This window comes from Cuculus canorus, chromosome 7 (genome assembly GCF_017976375.1).
Source record: "Cuculus canorus isolate bCucCan1 chromosome 7, bCucCan1.pri, whole genome shotgun sequence".
In the NCBI taxonomy this organism is placed as follows: domain Eukaryota; kingdom Metazoa; phylum Chordata; class Aves; order Cuculiformes; family Cuculidae; genus Cuculus; species Cuculus canorus.
This window is the reverse complement of record NC_071407.1, coordinates 34270158-34287095: the sequence shown is the minus strand read 5'-3', so window position 1 is coordinate 34287095 and position 16938 is coordinate 34270158. Positions and strand designations below refer to the sequence as shown.

The 16938-nt window shown below is 46.7% G+C and overlaps 1 protein-coding gene across 1 annotated transcript in view; it reads right to left on the bottom strand.

Moving 5' to 3' along the window:
* Nucleotides 1-274: 274 nt before the first annotated feature.
* The window catches only part of HK1 (hexokinase 1), a 40202-nt gene continuing 23538 nt past the window's right edge, over nucleotides 275-16938 (bottom strand). The window contains exons 9-18 of the mRNA XM_009565258.2: nucleotides 14790-15023; nucleotides 12897-13201; nucleotides 12161-12309; nucleotides 11941-12060; nucleotides 10903-10998; nucleotides 9831-9930; nucleotides 7316-7499; nucleotides 5102-5257; nucleotides 4152-4385; nucleotides 275-3438 (exon numbers count right to left, since the gene is read on the bottom strand). Coding sequence (XP_009563553.1) covers nucleotides 3294-3438; nucleotides 4152-4385; nucleotides 5102-5257; nucleotides 7316-7499; nucleotides 9831-9930; nucleotides 10903-10998; nucleotides 11941-12060; nucleotides 12161-12309; nucleotides 12897-13201; nucleotides 14790-15023 — 1723 coding nt within the window. The 3' untranslated portion in view covers nucleotides 275-3293. The remainder of the gene's footprint in view (nucleotides 3439-4151; nucleotides 4386-5101; nucleotides 5258-7315; nucleotides 7500-9830; nucleotides 9931-10902; nucleotides 10999-11940; nucleotides 12061-12160; nucleotides 12310-12896; nucleotides 13202-14789; nucleotides 15024-16938) is intronic.

The window sequence follows — 16938 nt, the reverse complement described above, 5'->3', positions numbered from 1 at the left end:
TGTGATAGATGAGGTAACAGGAACACCATGCTCCATAGCAAATACACACAATTCTTCAAGTAAATATAGACATGACTGAATACCACGCAGCAGTTAAACACCTGCAGGTCAGCAATAAATCCTTCCTCTGCAGTTACTCATGATTTAAGCAGCAACGGAGTCCCTGCAGTCAGTAAAGAAAAACATTTGAATAATCTCATTTTTATGGTAAAGGAATGGGGGGGAAAAAAAAAAGCACAGAACGGGGTTCAGAAGTTCAGAAACACTTTATTTTGCCTTCTGCTATTTTCTTAAGAAAACAAAACAAAACAAAGTCTGCTTGTTTTAAAACCCATTCAAAAGGCTTCTGAGAGAACCCCCAGAGGAGTAAGGAGCGGATGACATTACAACAGTGGTATGCAAATGGTCTTTTCCCCAGGAAATATAAGATTTTTGTGTTCATATTGCAGTAATTACAGCTTAACAAATAAGAGGACTATGATTTTATTCACCAAGCCTAGAAGCTTTAAGTAAGACATCTCAGTCATTGCTTGGATAACATCGGAGACATTTCTTCGGACAGTTATAGCTTGTGATTCACTTGGAACAGTTTCCTAGGGGTAAGAAGTAGTCTGGAAATGGAAATCCCATCAGGTTTCCCTTTGGAAAAGAACGGCTGTGTCTTATAGAGTACATCACCTATGGTCCACAGTAGGAAAAGTTGCGCTGTTAGAAACACAAACTCACTACTTGTTATGAGCTGGATCCAACAAACAAAACAACCTATGCCAGCATCTCCAAAATTCACAGTCACCCTGAGACCAAGTTTAACTTCCACTTCTCATTCATCCTCTATCCTGCACTGAGCCTCGCCCTCAGATGCCAAAGAGCTCCAAACCCAGGTCCCCAGGCACGGCTCACACCACCCCTACAGCACTGCCCACGGCAGGCATTAGATTTACAAATCTTCAAGCAATTAAAATGCAACGAGTCCCCTGTGCCCAAAAATGTTCTCACCTTCTTCTGTCTCCTATTTGGGGTCATAGCTGCACGTGAAGGGTGTCAGAGACTATTACAAAGCTGTAACGTAAGGTGGGTTATTGGAGAAGCACAACTTTAGTGTACGCAAAAGGGGCTTTGAGACACAACTCCAACACAGGAGGTGCAAACCAGCAGTGTACCAGCACCTGACATTGCGATTCTGCAAACGTTAACCCTATGCACGCAGGGAGCTTACAGATGGACTTTTGTGGGGACACTGCATATCTGGCAAAGCCTAATACCATCACACTCGCTTTGGTGCAGCGGGCTGAGGTTTTCCTGCACTGCAGATCCCCCTGCATGAGACAGGGCATGAGACGCACCCCGACAAACTATAATACATGGGCCCTAAGATTTGGGTGTTGTCAGCTCTGTGCCTCTGCTGAACTACACGAGTTAGGAAACACGAGGCATGGGGACCTGGGTGAAATCCACCCTGTTTGAATCTGACCCTGAATGCCCGGGAATAAAAACACACACACAAAACACAGGCACCACTGGGATTAGGTTGCAGCTCTCCCTAGACAATAGCTCTTCCCAAAGCACTAAGCCACCAGCCAACAGCACCTCTTCCAGAAAGAACCACTAAACACCAGTTAACGCACATCAAAAAAGTTTAATATTTTCACAAGTATCACGTAACACTAGTATCGGAGCTACTAGTGTGCAAAGTAAAAAGACTCTCTACCTTTGCAAAACCAGTTAGGCATGCAATTTTTCAGGTAGACACACACTTAAAGCTGCAATGACTGTTTGTGACTCACATGTTACTTTACAACATTCACTCACAGTGCACCATGATGCATATTGAAATGTTATCGATAGGTAGGGCAATCCAAATCTTAGGGGAGCAGAATGACGACAAAGAGGAGTAGCCTGCAATTTTCCATCTACTTTCTGCAGGAAAAGGCAGCAGGGAAAACCATGCAGACATCTCAAATTCATTTTTGGTAGAAGAGCAGGGAATTAAGGATTACTGTGTGGTCTCCCTCTTTGCAGAAAGTGGAGCAACTTGCAAATATTATTCACCGTTTGCCTTCCTAACTGCTTGTCAACTTAAGTAATGCAACTGGTATGCGAATATAGTAATGGCATCAACTCGACAGAGGACAGGATACACCAAGTGTATACGATCTTTGTTGCTGCTTCAGTCCTTGGAATAAGCTGGGTCCGATTTTGGCTTTGTGGTTTGTTTATGCACCCAAGTCCTCAAAGGCAAGATCAAAATCAAACCCTCTATTCCTTTCTGATTACTAACTTTAGCTCAGTGCTTGTGTTTTGAGTGGCTGCTTAACAATATTAAGGATTAAAGCTTTGTGTGGAAGCAAATACCCATTTAAGGCGAGAGACGGAAGTATACACATCCGAGTGACACTGCCTAGCTGCAGGTTCAGTAGAAGAGCAGCTGCTGCACCCTGATCTGGACTAACAAGAAAAGAGAGAATATATTTTTAATAAGAACCCTTGAACAGAAGGATACATCACAGCCCGCCTAGGGACCATAAATCTACTGATTCCGCAGGTCTGGAGATTTGGATTACCCCAATCACCAACCACTTTGTTTTACTCTTCAGTGATTTCTTTCCAAAACGTGACAGATTTCGCCCAGTAACACAACACTATTCACAGAAGCAATGGGAAATACCAGTGGAACCAGATCCGTGGGACAACGGCGTTTACTTTTACCGTGACAAAACAGGCATCAAGGAAGCAAGTAAGTCGCATTGCCAAGTCCCACTACAGAGTTACGTGCGTGCACAGTGCTGACACACCATAATGTTTTCACAATCGCTTTATACGAAACAACAGCAGGTAGATATGTAGGAGGGAACTGTTGCTTCCCCTTCACTAAAAGCATCAACACCCAGGTCTGGTGGTCAGTGTGCTGGTGGTGCGCTTAACAGGGATGCTGCACAGAACACATTTGGTACGATGCAATGGTAGCTCTCAATGCACATCACTTGAGGGCAATTTCGTCTCAGACAACAATTGATTTTTGACAGCTGCAGAAATTATAGACTGATTTTTCCATGACCTACAGATGGGGAAGGTACCAACAAGGTGAATAAGAAACATGCAGATTGGGGTCCAGAAACAGGAAATATTATTAACAGCACACATTCTATCTTGTATCCTATTGTTTATGTCATTAGTTGTACTTTTTTTTTCCCCGATAAAGCAGTGAGTTCTGGGTTTTTACCAGTTCTGACTATGCAGTCGCTGCTTTATGAGAAAGTGCTCACAAGACAGAATCGGGGCTGGGATTGTAGAGTTCAGTTCTGCTCGGCATCGCGAAGCCTGCATCCCACCGCTGTGATGAGTGCTGCCCCTTTCCCACTGCCATCCTCTGACAGCAGGAAGGTCACGTCGCAGTTGGGTGCCAGGTCTTTGACTGTTTGGTGCATGATCCTCGAAAAGCTGTGAAAGGAAACAATGGCAGTGGGTGAGGGAGATCTCGCATCATCTGCGGAGCGTAGCACTGCCACGGACCTTTGCGGTGCTCCCCCCTTTCGCTGAGGGGAAAACTAAAGGCAAACGGAAATGAGGATGGACTGGGAGCAGTAGGAGTTAAAGGAAAAACCTCTTGCATCTCACCCCTGCCTCTCCATCTGTGTGTGGTTAATTGGATTGCTAGTACACAGCAAGGGGAGAGAAGGGAGCATATACAGTTGTCTCCTTCCCACCCACCTCCCTCATGCACAGCAGCGATGGGCACGAGACCTCTCCTCCTCTTGCCTCCAGCTCTTTTAGACTCCTGCCCTCGCCTGCCATTGCTTTGCAGCAGCCCATCTCCTTCGCACACCGATCAGAAACATCCTCCAAAGAGGCACCAGGTGCGTCAGCACTGCTCCGTCATTGCCTTTGCATGATCCTTCCCTTGCTGCGTGGCTTCCAACTTGTCAGCAAGCTGCATTGTCTTCAGTTTGTCACCGCCCCAAGAATCCTTCTCAAGTCCTTCTAGATTCCCTCATTGCTCTTTAAAAAGACTTGACTACCCCCAATTAAGATTTCTTTTCCCTGGCTCTTATCTTAGCAAGTAAGAGACCAGTTTGGTGCATCAAAATAAAGGATGTGCAAGCAACGAGCTACCGATCGCAGGGAAAACAAATGCTGAGAAGGTGAATACTCACTGTGGATGTAGTTTGTACAGAGTCCCATCCACACCAACCGTTATCTCTAGGTGCTCTAATCCTCTGTTCTCCCTAATTTTATCTACAACTGCAGCCATTCCAGCGCCGCACAACTGAGCTGCTCGCCTCGACACTGCTCCGCACACAGTCTTGACAATGATACTGTCATCACAGGTGCTGTTGAGCCCCAGCTGCTGGAGGATGGCTCGCACCTGCAGCAAGGCTAACCTGTCACTGCAGAAGCAGAAGAGCAGAGTGTTAAATTAAAGGTTTCCCGCAGTCAAGCCACTGCCACAAACGCCCCCAGCACTGATAGCTTCATCTATGCACCCACATCATGCAATAAACTTTCCTGCCAGAGCAAGAGACCTCAGAGAATGCAAATCCATTCACCCCAGCACCCTGCTGCCCTGCAGGAGGGGCACAGACAGCAAGGGAGACTCTGAGCCCAGCTCTGCATTGCCTCTCCCCTGCTCTTTTCCTACCAATGGGTATTTCAGGAAAATATTTTTAACTAACACCTTGTTTCCCAACCCCATAAAGACTCAACAGGCTTTCGGATTACTTTAAAATACAGAGTCCAAAAAATAAAGACACAAAAATATCCTGTAGAGAAGTGCTCATTCATCTAGTCTTCATTCAGTTCAACAATTATAGCTAGATACACAAAAGGGGCAAAGGAAAACAACTCGATTTCCAAGTAAGCAGATAAAATGATACAATAAAGGAATCCTTGACAGCCCTTCCCATCATTCAGCAGCAAGCGTTACCAGAAATTCAGATGACAATGTAAAGAGTCCTTCTGCACACGCACAGGCTGTTACTGAAACAGAAATTATCTCTGGAGAACCAAGCAATGCTCTCCAGCTTCCCCTCGCCTCCAGCAGTACCACCAGATGAGTGTTACCATGCTATTTCACCCCAAGCAGCCTCCCGCTCAATGCTCTTACCTCTCAATCTGAGAAAGGAACTTGGTTTCAAAGATATGCCTGGTCTTCAGCGTCTCTGAGATCTGGCCTCTGAACAGGAACCCTCGTTTGGTGAAGTCGATCAAAATATTGCGGACTATTTCCCCCAGGTACATCCCACTGATCATTTTCTCGTACCTGCAACGAAAGACAGCGGCACAGTTCAGAGGGACGCCGCTCACATTTGCAAAGGCAGCAGCCAGGTTGCCACTGGGGAGAAATGAAATACGTGACCCAATTTACAAACAACAGTCATTTACTAGAAAAACTGGGCAAGAAAAAGCACAAAGACTCAGTGGGAAGCCTTGAGAGCTCATCTACAAACACTTCATCTGTTCCACACTCCCAGCCAGGCTGTAGTTAATGATGACTGGTATTTCTCCCCGATGGAAAAACATGAAAACCTGTCACCAGGAAGCAGAATGGTGTCCAAATGAAAGCCAAATCTGCCGCGCATCCCACAGTGACAACCCTTTGTGAACCCCAAGGAAAATTTGTCTCCATTGCACAACATTTTGGAGCCCTCTAGAAGCTCCACGGAGATCTTCAACAGAAAAAGCTCAGTGGCTCCATGAAGCGCTATTACAGGAATACCACAATACAGTCACTGCGAGCGCAGTGTTTTTAAGGAGGTCCTCTGCTGCAAAACACCCTGGGGAAGACAAAAGACGTGAAAAGATGTGTTTGGCACGTTCACAGGATCACTGACCCGTAAACTAGCAAGCTGGGAGGGTTGGTTTATGCTTTTCAGTTAATTCCAGCACCTGGTTTCCACTAGGGAATCAGTAGTCTAAAAGCTCCAGTGAGGAACCAAGCTGCCTTGAACCCCTCTTGCCCCGCACTTTGCCCACAGGAGCCGAGTTTCTCATTCGCAGGCCTGCCCCCAGGGCTAGAAAGAGGGAAGATCTTCCACCTGCAGAGCTCTTCCCAGTGCACAACAAGGAGCACTCCACCGAGTGATGCTCAGCACCGCTGCAGGGCAGCCCTGAGCTGAGAAGGACAGGAGCCTGCTTTGCACTCTTTCCCCTCCAGTATCATTCTGGTTTGAATACAGCATTTTAGGGTTTGTAAGCTGTGCCCTTACCAATGTGAACCAAACACTTTTCCATTTCTGGAAAAGTGCATTCAGCGATACATCCTTTATTTCACCTCCTGAAGCTGTAAAGCAGGGTTTCTGCCCTGGCTTGAGCTGAGCCCAGCACGCCACACTGCTGGAAACAGGCCATGCAGTCCATTTAATCCTATGAGCTCTCTCAAGCTCATACCCAGCAAGTGTCCTCCCTCTTGAGTGCCTAACTATCTCAGGAATAAATTATTCCCCCTGGCAGTCTCCGCTGCTGCCTTTGGCTGTTTATTCCATGCCAATTCTGCCACTGCATCAGCCTGGCTCAGCATCTGTTCAAGCCTCAGCTTCTAAAGAGCTTCCCAAGGAACCTGCCAACTTGTCTGCAGCCCCCAGGTTTTCAGGCAGATTTACTCTAGTCACAAAATCTTTTTCAAAGTTCCTGGCATCAAAGCATTTCCTGCGGAGCAGTTATGAAAAATTGTAGCCTGGCCACACATCAGTTTCAGCCCAGTTTTATCGGTGCTGGGTGCACCTCCTTGTCATCGCCTTCTTGGAGAGGACAGGAAAGCACTTGCCCAGACAAGAGCTGGAGCCCCAAAAGGAGACCAACTACCAAGGCCAAGAAAGGCAGATCCTCTAACATAACATATTTCATCCAGAAAATTGCCAGAAAGAAGAGCCAGCTGCAACTGCTAGAAAGCTCCTGAGTGCTTTACAGTGAGAAGCCCCAGGCTCCAAGCATGCTGGCAGGTCTGGGCCGAGGATTTCTAGAGGCAGAGCCTTCTACAAAGGGAGCTCAGCTAAAAGAGACTGAACCGACACCAAGAACAAAAGAATGACAAGCCATTCGAACCCCCTCAGTACAACACAGGATAAGCAATATGGTCTCTTAGTAATTTAAGACCCGGAATTATCGCCAAAACCCCTGCCGCAGTCCATGGCAGCAAACAAGCTGCAAAAAAGCAGCAAAGAGGAAAAGCACAGAAGAGGGAGATCTCACAGGATAGCAAGGCTGCAGTCATTTTCAGCTCCTAACCTCTCCCTTCTCTGACTAGGAACAATGCAATTCTCTCTTAAAAGCATTTAGGGCAGCCTGGCTTATACTCAGCACACCATTTACCCTGCAGTACCTTTGCTTTCCAGCATTTAGTGAATAGTCATCAACTGCTTTGTCATATATTGTCCTGATATCGTCCAGGCATCCATTATCCCCGAACGCTCCCCACTCCATGTTCACGCACATCCGTCCCTGCTCACCATCCACCATCTCTATGTTTCTCATCTCTTCCATGTAACAGGCATTGCTGCCAGTTCCTGAAAGAAGAAAATACTGACATTAGTCTTTTGTTTGGAACAAAACAACACTTGAACAAGCACCACAGCCCTCGCAAAAGCTTCTGGGGGATCTTGAATGTGCTTTTTCTGAATGGCGAACTCAATCATCATTTGAAACATCGCGAAACAAAGAAAGCCCTGCTCCTCAATAATCCTGAATCGAGGGAGAATATTACCGCTGTGGCAACCATTCAGGGTGGCTCAGAGAAGAGAAGGCTCACCCAGGCCAGATGGGCTGAAGATCCCATGCTCCAGGGAGGAGCAGCAGCACAGCACTTCTGGCACACCAACCCTCATGTGCTGCTGAACCCCAAACCACAGCAAGCAACCAGTTGGATTTTGCCTTCCACAAAACCCATGGATTCGCAAAATTCAGGGGAAAATCTGTGGAAGTGAAAACCTCAGGAAGTTCTGAGGCATCAGGCAAAGAAAACCCCGGGGGGGGTTACCAGCTAATTGCAGGGTATTTTTTCAGTTCTTGGCTGTTTTTTTTCCTGAATGAAATCGCTTAAATAACTTCTCTGGCAGGAAGGTTACTTCCACATTGAAACAATGCCATATCTGATCCTGCTTTAAGGGGAACCCAAGAAGTGTGGCAATTACAAGGGCTGCACGTACACAGAGGCCTTAGGGAGCAAAGCATTATTCGCAAAGAGAGGCAGCTTTTGCTATTACCTGGGGCAGACGTTTTCTTGAAGTTGCCTACCAAACTCTCATTTAACCCTGCATCACAGATCCTGCACTAATTATATTGGCAAGTCTGTTTTCCTTTGAGATTTTTTTACGGTGCTACATCAATAAAGACTGAGCAGAAAGACAACAGTACTCCCCTGACAAGGAGAATTGAGCCACAGTGAAGGATTTTGGAGGGAACTCTGGGTTTGCAGAGACTCCGGTTTGCAGGACCAAACCAGACCAAACCCTGTTGTGGGCCATCAGCACTGGCCAACCTCCTAGTGTCAGGTCTCATCATCCAAAATGAGCTAAGTCAAGTCTGCCTGAATATGTGGATACCTATTAAACAGACTGTTAGACTGACGGGCTCTTGGATGGTCTCCTGTTGCCAGCAGATGTAAAGCAGAGATTTGGTCTCATCAGTAGCAGTTTCCAAAGTTTTCAGCAGTGGAGACTCAAAGCATCAGCTCTCCTGGGCAGGAGAGGTGGTACGGGGTAGAGACTCACCCTCAGCAAGAATATTTTTCCCTGCCAAGCAACAGCAGGGAAGTTCACCCCCTCCTGCAGTGCAGAGTGTAGGGCGGCTGTCAGCTCACGCAGGCTGCTCAGCATGCGCTGTCAGTCTGCCCGAGGCAGTTCAGGCAGGGCAGAGGGAGCTGTCAGAGCCCCAGGGCTTTCATTCTCATTATCCCAGACATACCCAGGCCACCTCCAGCCTGCTGCTCTGCACACAGATACACTGGCTGGACAGCATATCTGGCAGGGCTGCAGCAGACGGTCCTCAGAGGATGCTCACAGCACCCCAAGGACACGCTGTCCTTCCTGCAGGGAACACTGTCCCTGAAAACACACCACCACCAGAGCTGTGCAGACAACTTCCCACCCACACTGCACTGTGCTGACTCATCCTGGATGTTTTCCAACTGTCTGGAGAGGAAATCGGTGGTGGTTCATTTTCCTACAAGACACCTTGCAGCTGAGCGTTCTTAAAACTTGCAGGTACCTTGTCCCCTTCTCTCCCACCGCTAACTCCTTTCTCTGGAGAGCTTCGGGAATCCACACCACCTTGTGTCACAGACAACCCGAGCGTGGCATTTGCAAAAGCATCAACAGTCGCCTGTGGAATTAATTCAGCTGTCTCACTGCTGGGAAAGGAGCTGTCAGACACTGCACTTTGTCTATCAGAGCTCTCAATCACATGCCACCCGGGAATTGTGGTTGTGCTTTACAAGTTTATTCTGAGAGACCACATGCTCGAGGGAAGCTGTGTGCTACCTGAACACCCTGGCAGGGAAACTCTTACAAGCTAAACTAATAGACAGCCCAGGAACTGGTGAAGCCACCCGAGATAGTGCCTTCCCAGTTTAAAACAGGCAGGATTTGTTCAGCATTACAACTTGTACTAATCTCAACTGATCGTGCACAGAACTGAGCTGCCGGCTGAATTTTGCTCTTAATTCTTTCACGCCACTTACTTCGGAAGGGACAGCTGTTAATCTCAAAATCTTTCACTCCTGGACACCCAGGTTATATTTTCAGTTAACCACAGGGATTATCTACACAAGAATATAGACAGATGTGTCGATGTGCTGCCTAATCAAAAAGTGCCAAATAAAGAGCGGCTCTAGCACGTACCTACAATGAGTCCGATTTCACAGTTTGGGTCTTCATAAGCACAAGTCATCATTGTGCCCACTGTATCGTTCACCACGGCCACCACATCCAGGTCAAACTCCTTTGGAACACAGAAATAAAGCAGTAAGAACTCTGGAGTTGGGGCAACCTCTCACACCAAAGGCAATACGATAGGAAAACACCATTGGGAACTTTGTCAAAACACACTGGAAACAAACCACTGAAAGAACCAGCCTGGTTTTACATATGCAGAAATAGGAACTTAATCTACTAGCATGTAGCTAAGGCTCCTTGCATGCTCTACGTACAACAGACCATGTCTTTAGAAGAAAGCGTATTCCTGGCTGTTCCCTTTGGATTGGATATATTTAAGTAGAGATCTTGTATATAGGCACATGGTAGAGAGTTATCACCATTCTATGTTACAGCAATGAGGTAGCAAAAACCCAGTAGTAAAAGTTATTAAGATCTTCTTTTCACTTGTTGATAAAACTCTGCAAAAATTACTGCTGTCTTCAGACTATTTTTCTTCCCTCCTTAGAGAGATTCATCTAAGCTGTTTAAGGCTTTTTTCAAGAACAATGCTTGAGAGGGTTGGAAACTCTCATTCAGGGTGCATTGAGGTGGATTCCTGCAATCACCATATTGACAGCTCCTGCCTTCTCCATGCTCTGGTGCAGTGAAAATTACCACAGCCTTTGAAAAAAGCTTTGGAAGGTCCACTATTTAGCAATTAGAAGTCTTGGGGCAGGGTGGGAGGAACAAGCAGTGAAACAAAATCCCCAGTGTGGTTTATTTTGAGTAGCAATTTCAGTGTGGTGGCTGAACTCTTCATTTCTACCACACACCCTTCAGACCATCCTACGTGGTGGTCAGGGTACACGCCAGCATCAGAGCTACAGGGCATCGAGGGCTGCTGTATCTGGACCTGCTGCAAGGCAAACACCTTCTGCACAGGACAGGAGGCATGGCCCATATCCTCAAGGTACACAAACCCTGCAAGAGGCCAAGTCTGGAAGGGAGGGAGAACCAGGACGAGAAAAAGAAAAAAAAAAACCCAAATTAAAATCACCTCTCTCCTTTTAATTCCTTCTCTGAGCAAGTACACCACATCTTCTCCCTCGCAGTCTGTAGCTTTGAACCCTTTGGTCCAATTGAGAAGGATACCCTAAAAAGAAAGAAAACAGGTTATCAAGTTCCCTGGTGCGTGCAGAGTGCCCCAAAAATCCTACAATCCTCTAAGGGACCATCCCTGAGAATTTCTGTCTGTCAACTTCCTTGCATTTGCTCCCACCCTCAGCCTGTAAAAGCACAAAATCACAATGCTTCACGCAGGTGACCAGAGGTTATCGCACACCACAGCTCCGACCTCACAGTCCCAGCAAACGGCTATGAATATTTACAGCCCGTTCGTACAGAGAGTCATGGAAGCCCACAGCTCAAGGAGAAGGTTCTTTGATATTCATCAACATGGGTGCTACATTTTCCTGAGCAACCCATCTCCCTCAGTCCCACTCCAAAGTCTCCTTGGCTTGACCAAGCCTCCTATCATCAGCAAGACAATAGAAAGACATTCAAATGCTGCTCCTAACATCCCTGTCTATTTCCTCCCACCTTATATATGAATACTCATCTTATTCACATTTAGATTCAACTGTTATTCTGTGTATTTGATATTTCAGGTTCTTTAGTGTGAGGTTATACAGCAGAGTCTCTCTATGAAAAAGAATATCTCTTTATATATACATGGAATTTGCATCTAAAACTACTAATCATGCTGGGTCTCCAAATTTCCAGAGCAATGCAACAAAACAAACCCAGGAAGTATACACAGTTCAGCAGGTTTATATGGCTGGGAAAAAAATCACCTTAAAAAAGGGATCTTGCCACCATGGAAAATTTAAATGTTCTTACTTGTCACAGCCACGGGCTGAGCAGCATTTGCATTACTCCCTTGTAAGAACTATTTATAGGAGCAGCTGTACTGGTCAGGGTCAGAGCATGAGCCCTCCCCTTATACAACTTACCTGTCAGTGTCACGTAGATGATACGAAGGCATAGAAATCAGGCCTAGCACAAAAGCAGATTCAAAAAATACGAAGGAACTTACAGCATCCAGACTGGTCTGCTTGCAAGGGAAGGAAAACGTGAAGCCAAGAGGAAGACGTGCACCTTTTATCCCCATATAATCCAGGAAGTCAGAAATGCAGGTAACGATGTGATCAAACAGCTTTAAAGAGAAAAGGCATACGTTTTAAGTTGTACTTGTTACACGCTCTTAGGGAGGTATTTAAGAAGTAGCAGTGCTGCAAAAGAGAAAGATAATTCACCTCTTCTCCTGTTCCCTGCATCACCTCTACAGGAATGGCATAGATCTTGTTGTGCATCTCAACTGTTCTCCTTTTACCGCTGCGGATTTTCACCAGCAAAACTCTAAAGTTTGTTCCCCCAAGGTCAAGCGCCAGAAAATCTCCATTCTCTGAAAAAGAATATGTGTGCGTATTTAAAGAACCATAAGCAAAATCTTAAGAAGTGCTTTCACCAGAAAGCACTGTGACATAAAATCTCTTAAAAAAAATGAGAACATCTTCATGAAAGGGGGATTTTAGATAAAGCCCTGATTATTCCAGACCTTTTTTTTTTTTTTTTTGTGGTTTTTGGTTTCTGTTTTGTTTCAAACCAACAAGGGAAAGAGGACCCACACAACTTTTCCCCGAGAGAAAGCAGAAATTTGGCCAGCCACACTGAAATGCAAAGAACTCCACAGGCTGTGCAGACAGAGTTCAGCTGGGTTTGGGTTACGACCCCAGATGTGGTTTTGTCCCCGGCTCCGGGACCTGGCTTGGTTGCACCCCGGGGCATGTGGCCAGCCTGCCAGCAACCTGCACAAAGGCAGCACAGGCTGCCCTGCCTGGGACTGGGATTTCCTTCTTTGCACAGCTCAGGAGGCTCCTCTTTCATTGCGCCAGATCGGCTCATCGTCCACCAAACCCCATCGCGGTGAGCCCATTTTTGACATCCCACAGCCAATCCGGTGCCCTCAGTCCAGTGAGACCATGATTCTACCTGTCCCATCTGGCGTGCTGCGGACAAAGGTAGGCAGCATTTTCACTTTGGCAGTCTCGTGAGTCTTCTTCTTCAGACCCGCTTCCATCTCCGCCCTCATCCTCTTCTTCACCTGCAGCAGCTGCTCATGGGTGAGCTTGAACTCGGCCAGCGTCTCATCAATGAGCCGGTGCTGTTCCGACAGCCGATATGCCACCGCTGTCACCATCGCCGCTCCCTTTCCACTGCCGCTCTCTGACAGCAGGAACCGCACTTCCGAGTCAGGCACCAAGCGCCGGGTTGTTTTGTGCAAGCGCCGAGCGTACCTGCGGGAAGGGGAGGCTGCAAGTCCGCTGTCTGCACTGCCTCCCTCACAGCCCTCGGAATCTATGCTGCCAACATAGATTGACCATGAGGGGAACAAGAAGCCCCACCATGCCCAAGCCAGCCACAGCCTCCCAAGTACGAAAGCTTCCGGGGAAATACAGTTCTTCCCTATAGCCTCTTTCCTCCTGAATTCCTACAAAAAGCCAGCGAAAAGCAGGGTGGAACATCAGAGTCTCATCCCCTGAATCCAATACTAGATGGGAGAAAGCTCCAGGCTCCAAAGCTGCTCCAATATTCCCCGCCTAGGGTCATCATCGGCTGCCCTGAACTCACTAATTTAGATGGTGTGAGGAAACAAAACAGTTAAGAAACAAAAACTGCCCACGTATGTTATCTTAGCACACCCTACAGCTGCCCATCTGGAAAAAACAGTCAAAATAGCATTCTTTGAAATTTGTTTGCCAACACTTTGTGGTTTGTTTAACTGAAGAAAACCTTTTTTTTTTTTCAACAAAATAATAAGAAACTGAAAATGAAACATTAAACGTTATTTCTCCTTTCAAAAGTTTCCTCATAAATGACACTCAACCCTCCTAACCGGCTCCAATGCCAAGGTATGTCCTGTACACTATGCTTCTGCTTCCCTTTGGTACTCACAGCTAAATCCTACGGCTAGACTGGATACTGACTTGTTATTGCTAGTGATTATTTACTAAATAAAAGCCTTTTACCAGCTGTGCATCAACCACACCTGCACACCGCATATTTCTTCTATTTCTTTATTCTGAGCTTGGAAACCCTTATGCAGGTGCTGCTCTCCCCACACACGCAGGCCAGCAGCCACTCCCGAGCCCTCGCAGCAGTAGGACTTGGGCACGGGGGTTATTTTTGAAACTTAGACTCACATCAAACCATGTTACCAGGACCAGGTACATCCACGTCAGAAGAGCTCAACTTCCTCTCCAATTTCTACATAAATCTGAACAGCTGTTTGATTAAAAGTGTAACTTTTACCATGGGGAAAACCAAGACAAAGCCAGTTTTTAAAGGGCCACAGAAATATAAGCATTCGTTTTTCCCCCTGGTTTGCAAGTATGCCTTCAGAAAAGATTGAAGAAATAGGGTTCAGCATAGCAATTTTCAAAACAACTGAGTTTAAATTGAAAATGGGCACCAGCGTGCACTAACGCAGGTCTCCCCAAAGCCCAGCCCATGGGCACAAAGTAATATTTTGTACAAAGAAACTTTCTTTCCAACTGTTCTGTTGAGATACCCTAAGGTATGTACTCAAACCACCATAGTTTTCACCGATATTGCAGTATCCAGTTACTCAAGGTTTTGATTCTTTTCTTCATGGTTTTGTTATTTTTTTTTAGCAATCTCACCCTACTTCTTCAGTTAAAGACTTCCCTCCTTTCCACTGAGCTCCCCATTTCAGACCAAAACCCCACACCCAGGTTTCGCGTGCCTCGTCTCGCACTCAAATCGCATGCCTGGGTGACATCTCGGGGTTACATGGCTCGACTCTTTGCAAAGCAGAGGCCATGGCAGGTGACGAGCGTTAACGGCAGGAGTGGAAGGACTCACTGCGGATGCATCTTGTAGAGGGAGCCATCGACTCCCACGGTGGTCCGGAGGCGGCCGACCCCTTTGTTATCCCGCAGCTGGTTGAGGATGGCACCCAAAGTGGCGGCTACCAGGTTGGCTGAACGGAAGGACACGATGGTGCAGACGTGCTGGACGGCGATGCAGTCCTCGTGGGATGGCTCCACTCCCAAGCGGGTTAAAATTTCTTTGGCTTTATTCAAACCTTCTTTGCTCCTATAAAGAGAGTGCAGTAAAGGGGGGACTTAGTAGGGGAGCTATGAAATGCAAGACTAAGGTGCATCTAAACACAGGTAGGTGTCCCTGTCTGGAATTTGAGAAAGGAGTTAGAAAGAAAATTTCTTAGGGACTTGGACTACGAAGCTCCATGAGGCTTGAAATGGAATACTCTAAGGATGCGTTCATTGACAGACAGAAACGGCCTTCCATTAAAGCCTGATGCAAACATGCCACCTACAAACCATGCAATTTTAGGTACTGTAGTAGCCATCCTGCAGGCAGGATTACCCCCATAAGTAACCAAGAACCTGCCCTCCTTCAGGTTCATTTCCCACACAGCAACAGGCACATTGTGTCACTGGAAACCTGTCAAATAACAATCTCTCCAACACAGACCACACTTTTGATGTGCAAAATGGTCAGAACAACTCTTTTACTGAACAAGCTTCCTGTACTTTGAAAGCAAACCCACAAAGCGACTGAGATTGGTCCCCATCCTACAGAGCTGAGGCATCTCTCAGAAGTGCAGCACGTAGTTCAAGCTGCAGGTGGTCCTACAGCACCAGACCCAAAGCAAAGCAGCAATCCCATGATGGCTACTTCACCCCCCAAGCAAGTTAGCAACTTCTACACACTTTTACAGACCTGGAGGAATTAAATGCTTTTTCAGCACACTGATGCTTTAGACTTCAAACAGTTTCTCTTCTCTGGAGCAGAACAGAAGCACCAGCCCCACAATACAGCACAGACCTGAGCATACACCTAATCCCATGCTCGCTTGCTCAGATGTCTCAATAAATTACACCCAGTGTGAAAAACAAAACCCTGAGCAGAGTTTGCCTAAGTCATTTGATCCTAACATTTCCCTTTTCAGACTCCTACAGCCTCACTGAACTTCTGTGTCTTGCCCTGCGTTCTCCCACATTAGCATTCAGCGTGAGAGCAAAGTTTCTGGCAAAACTTATCCACATCCAGCTTGGTCATTATCCAGACAAAAACACAAGGAATACATCTTGTCATTACTAACTGCACTCCATACATCTTTTTAAAGACTGTTGCATCTCGGCAACATCAGCTGGAAATCTGAAGCTGCACAGGGATGTGCCCCCCGCTTACAACCACAGGGCTCTTCACGGGGAGAGGTGGGATTTCAGGGCAAATTTTGCTCTTAATAACTGAATAGTTGCATTTTACTCATTGTTGTTCAGCATTACGCTGGTCCCTTGCGTGGATATCTGTTGTTAAGATAAACAAATACACACATTTCATAGAATCATAGAATCACCAGGTTGGAAAATACCTCTTCGAGGTATTGGTCCAACCATTCCTATCTGCCACTAAACCATGTCCCTGAGTACCTCATCGACCTGTATTTTAAATACCTCCAGGGATGGGGACTCCACCACCTACCTGGGCAGCCTCTGCCAGTGCCCCGTGACCCTTTCTGTGAAAATTTTTTTCCTGATACCCAGTCTGACCCTCCCCTGGTGCAGCTTGAGGCCATTCCCCCTTGTCCTATCACGTGTCACTTGGGTGACTCCTTTCAGGTAGTTGTAGAGAGCAATGAGGTTTCCCCTCAGCCTCCTCTTCTCAAGGCATTTAATGGGAAGCTGCTCAGATAAGATGGTCTGCAGGGTCAGAAATAAAACAGGGCAGAAGGCAACAGGCGTTGTAGACGTTCCTGCTGTTCCTTCGGCGTTGCACTCGCATCAACAATACCTCTGTACGTATACACCAAGATAAGCAGCACTTTGAAAAGAAAAGTCAGCCCAATGACCACAGTCCAAACGATCGCAGTGATGTGAATGTTAAAAATGTGGGGGAAGCGCCAGTAAGTACTGACCAAAGGGGTGATGACACCATAAGAAAGCAACTGGCACATAGCTCAGAGGTCGCCACGTAGCACCCGGCA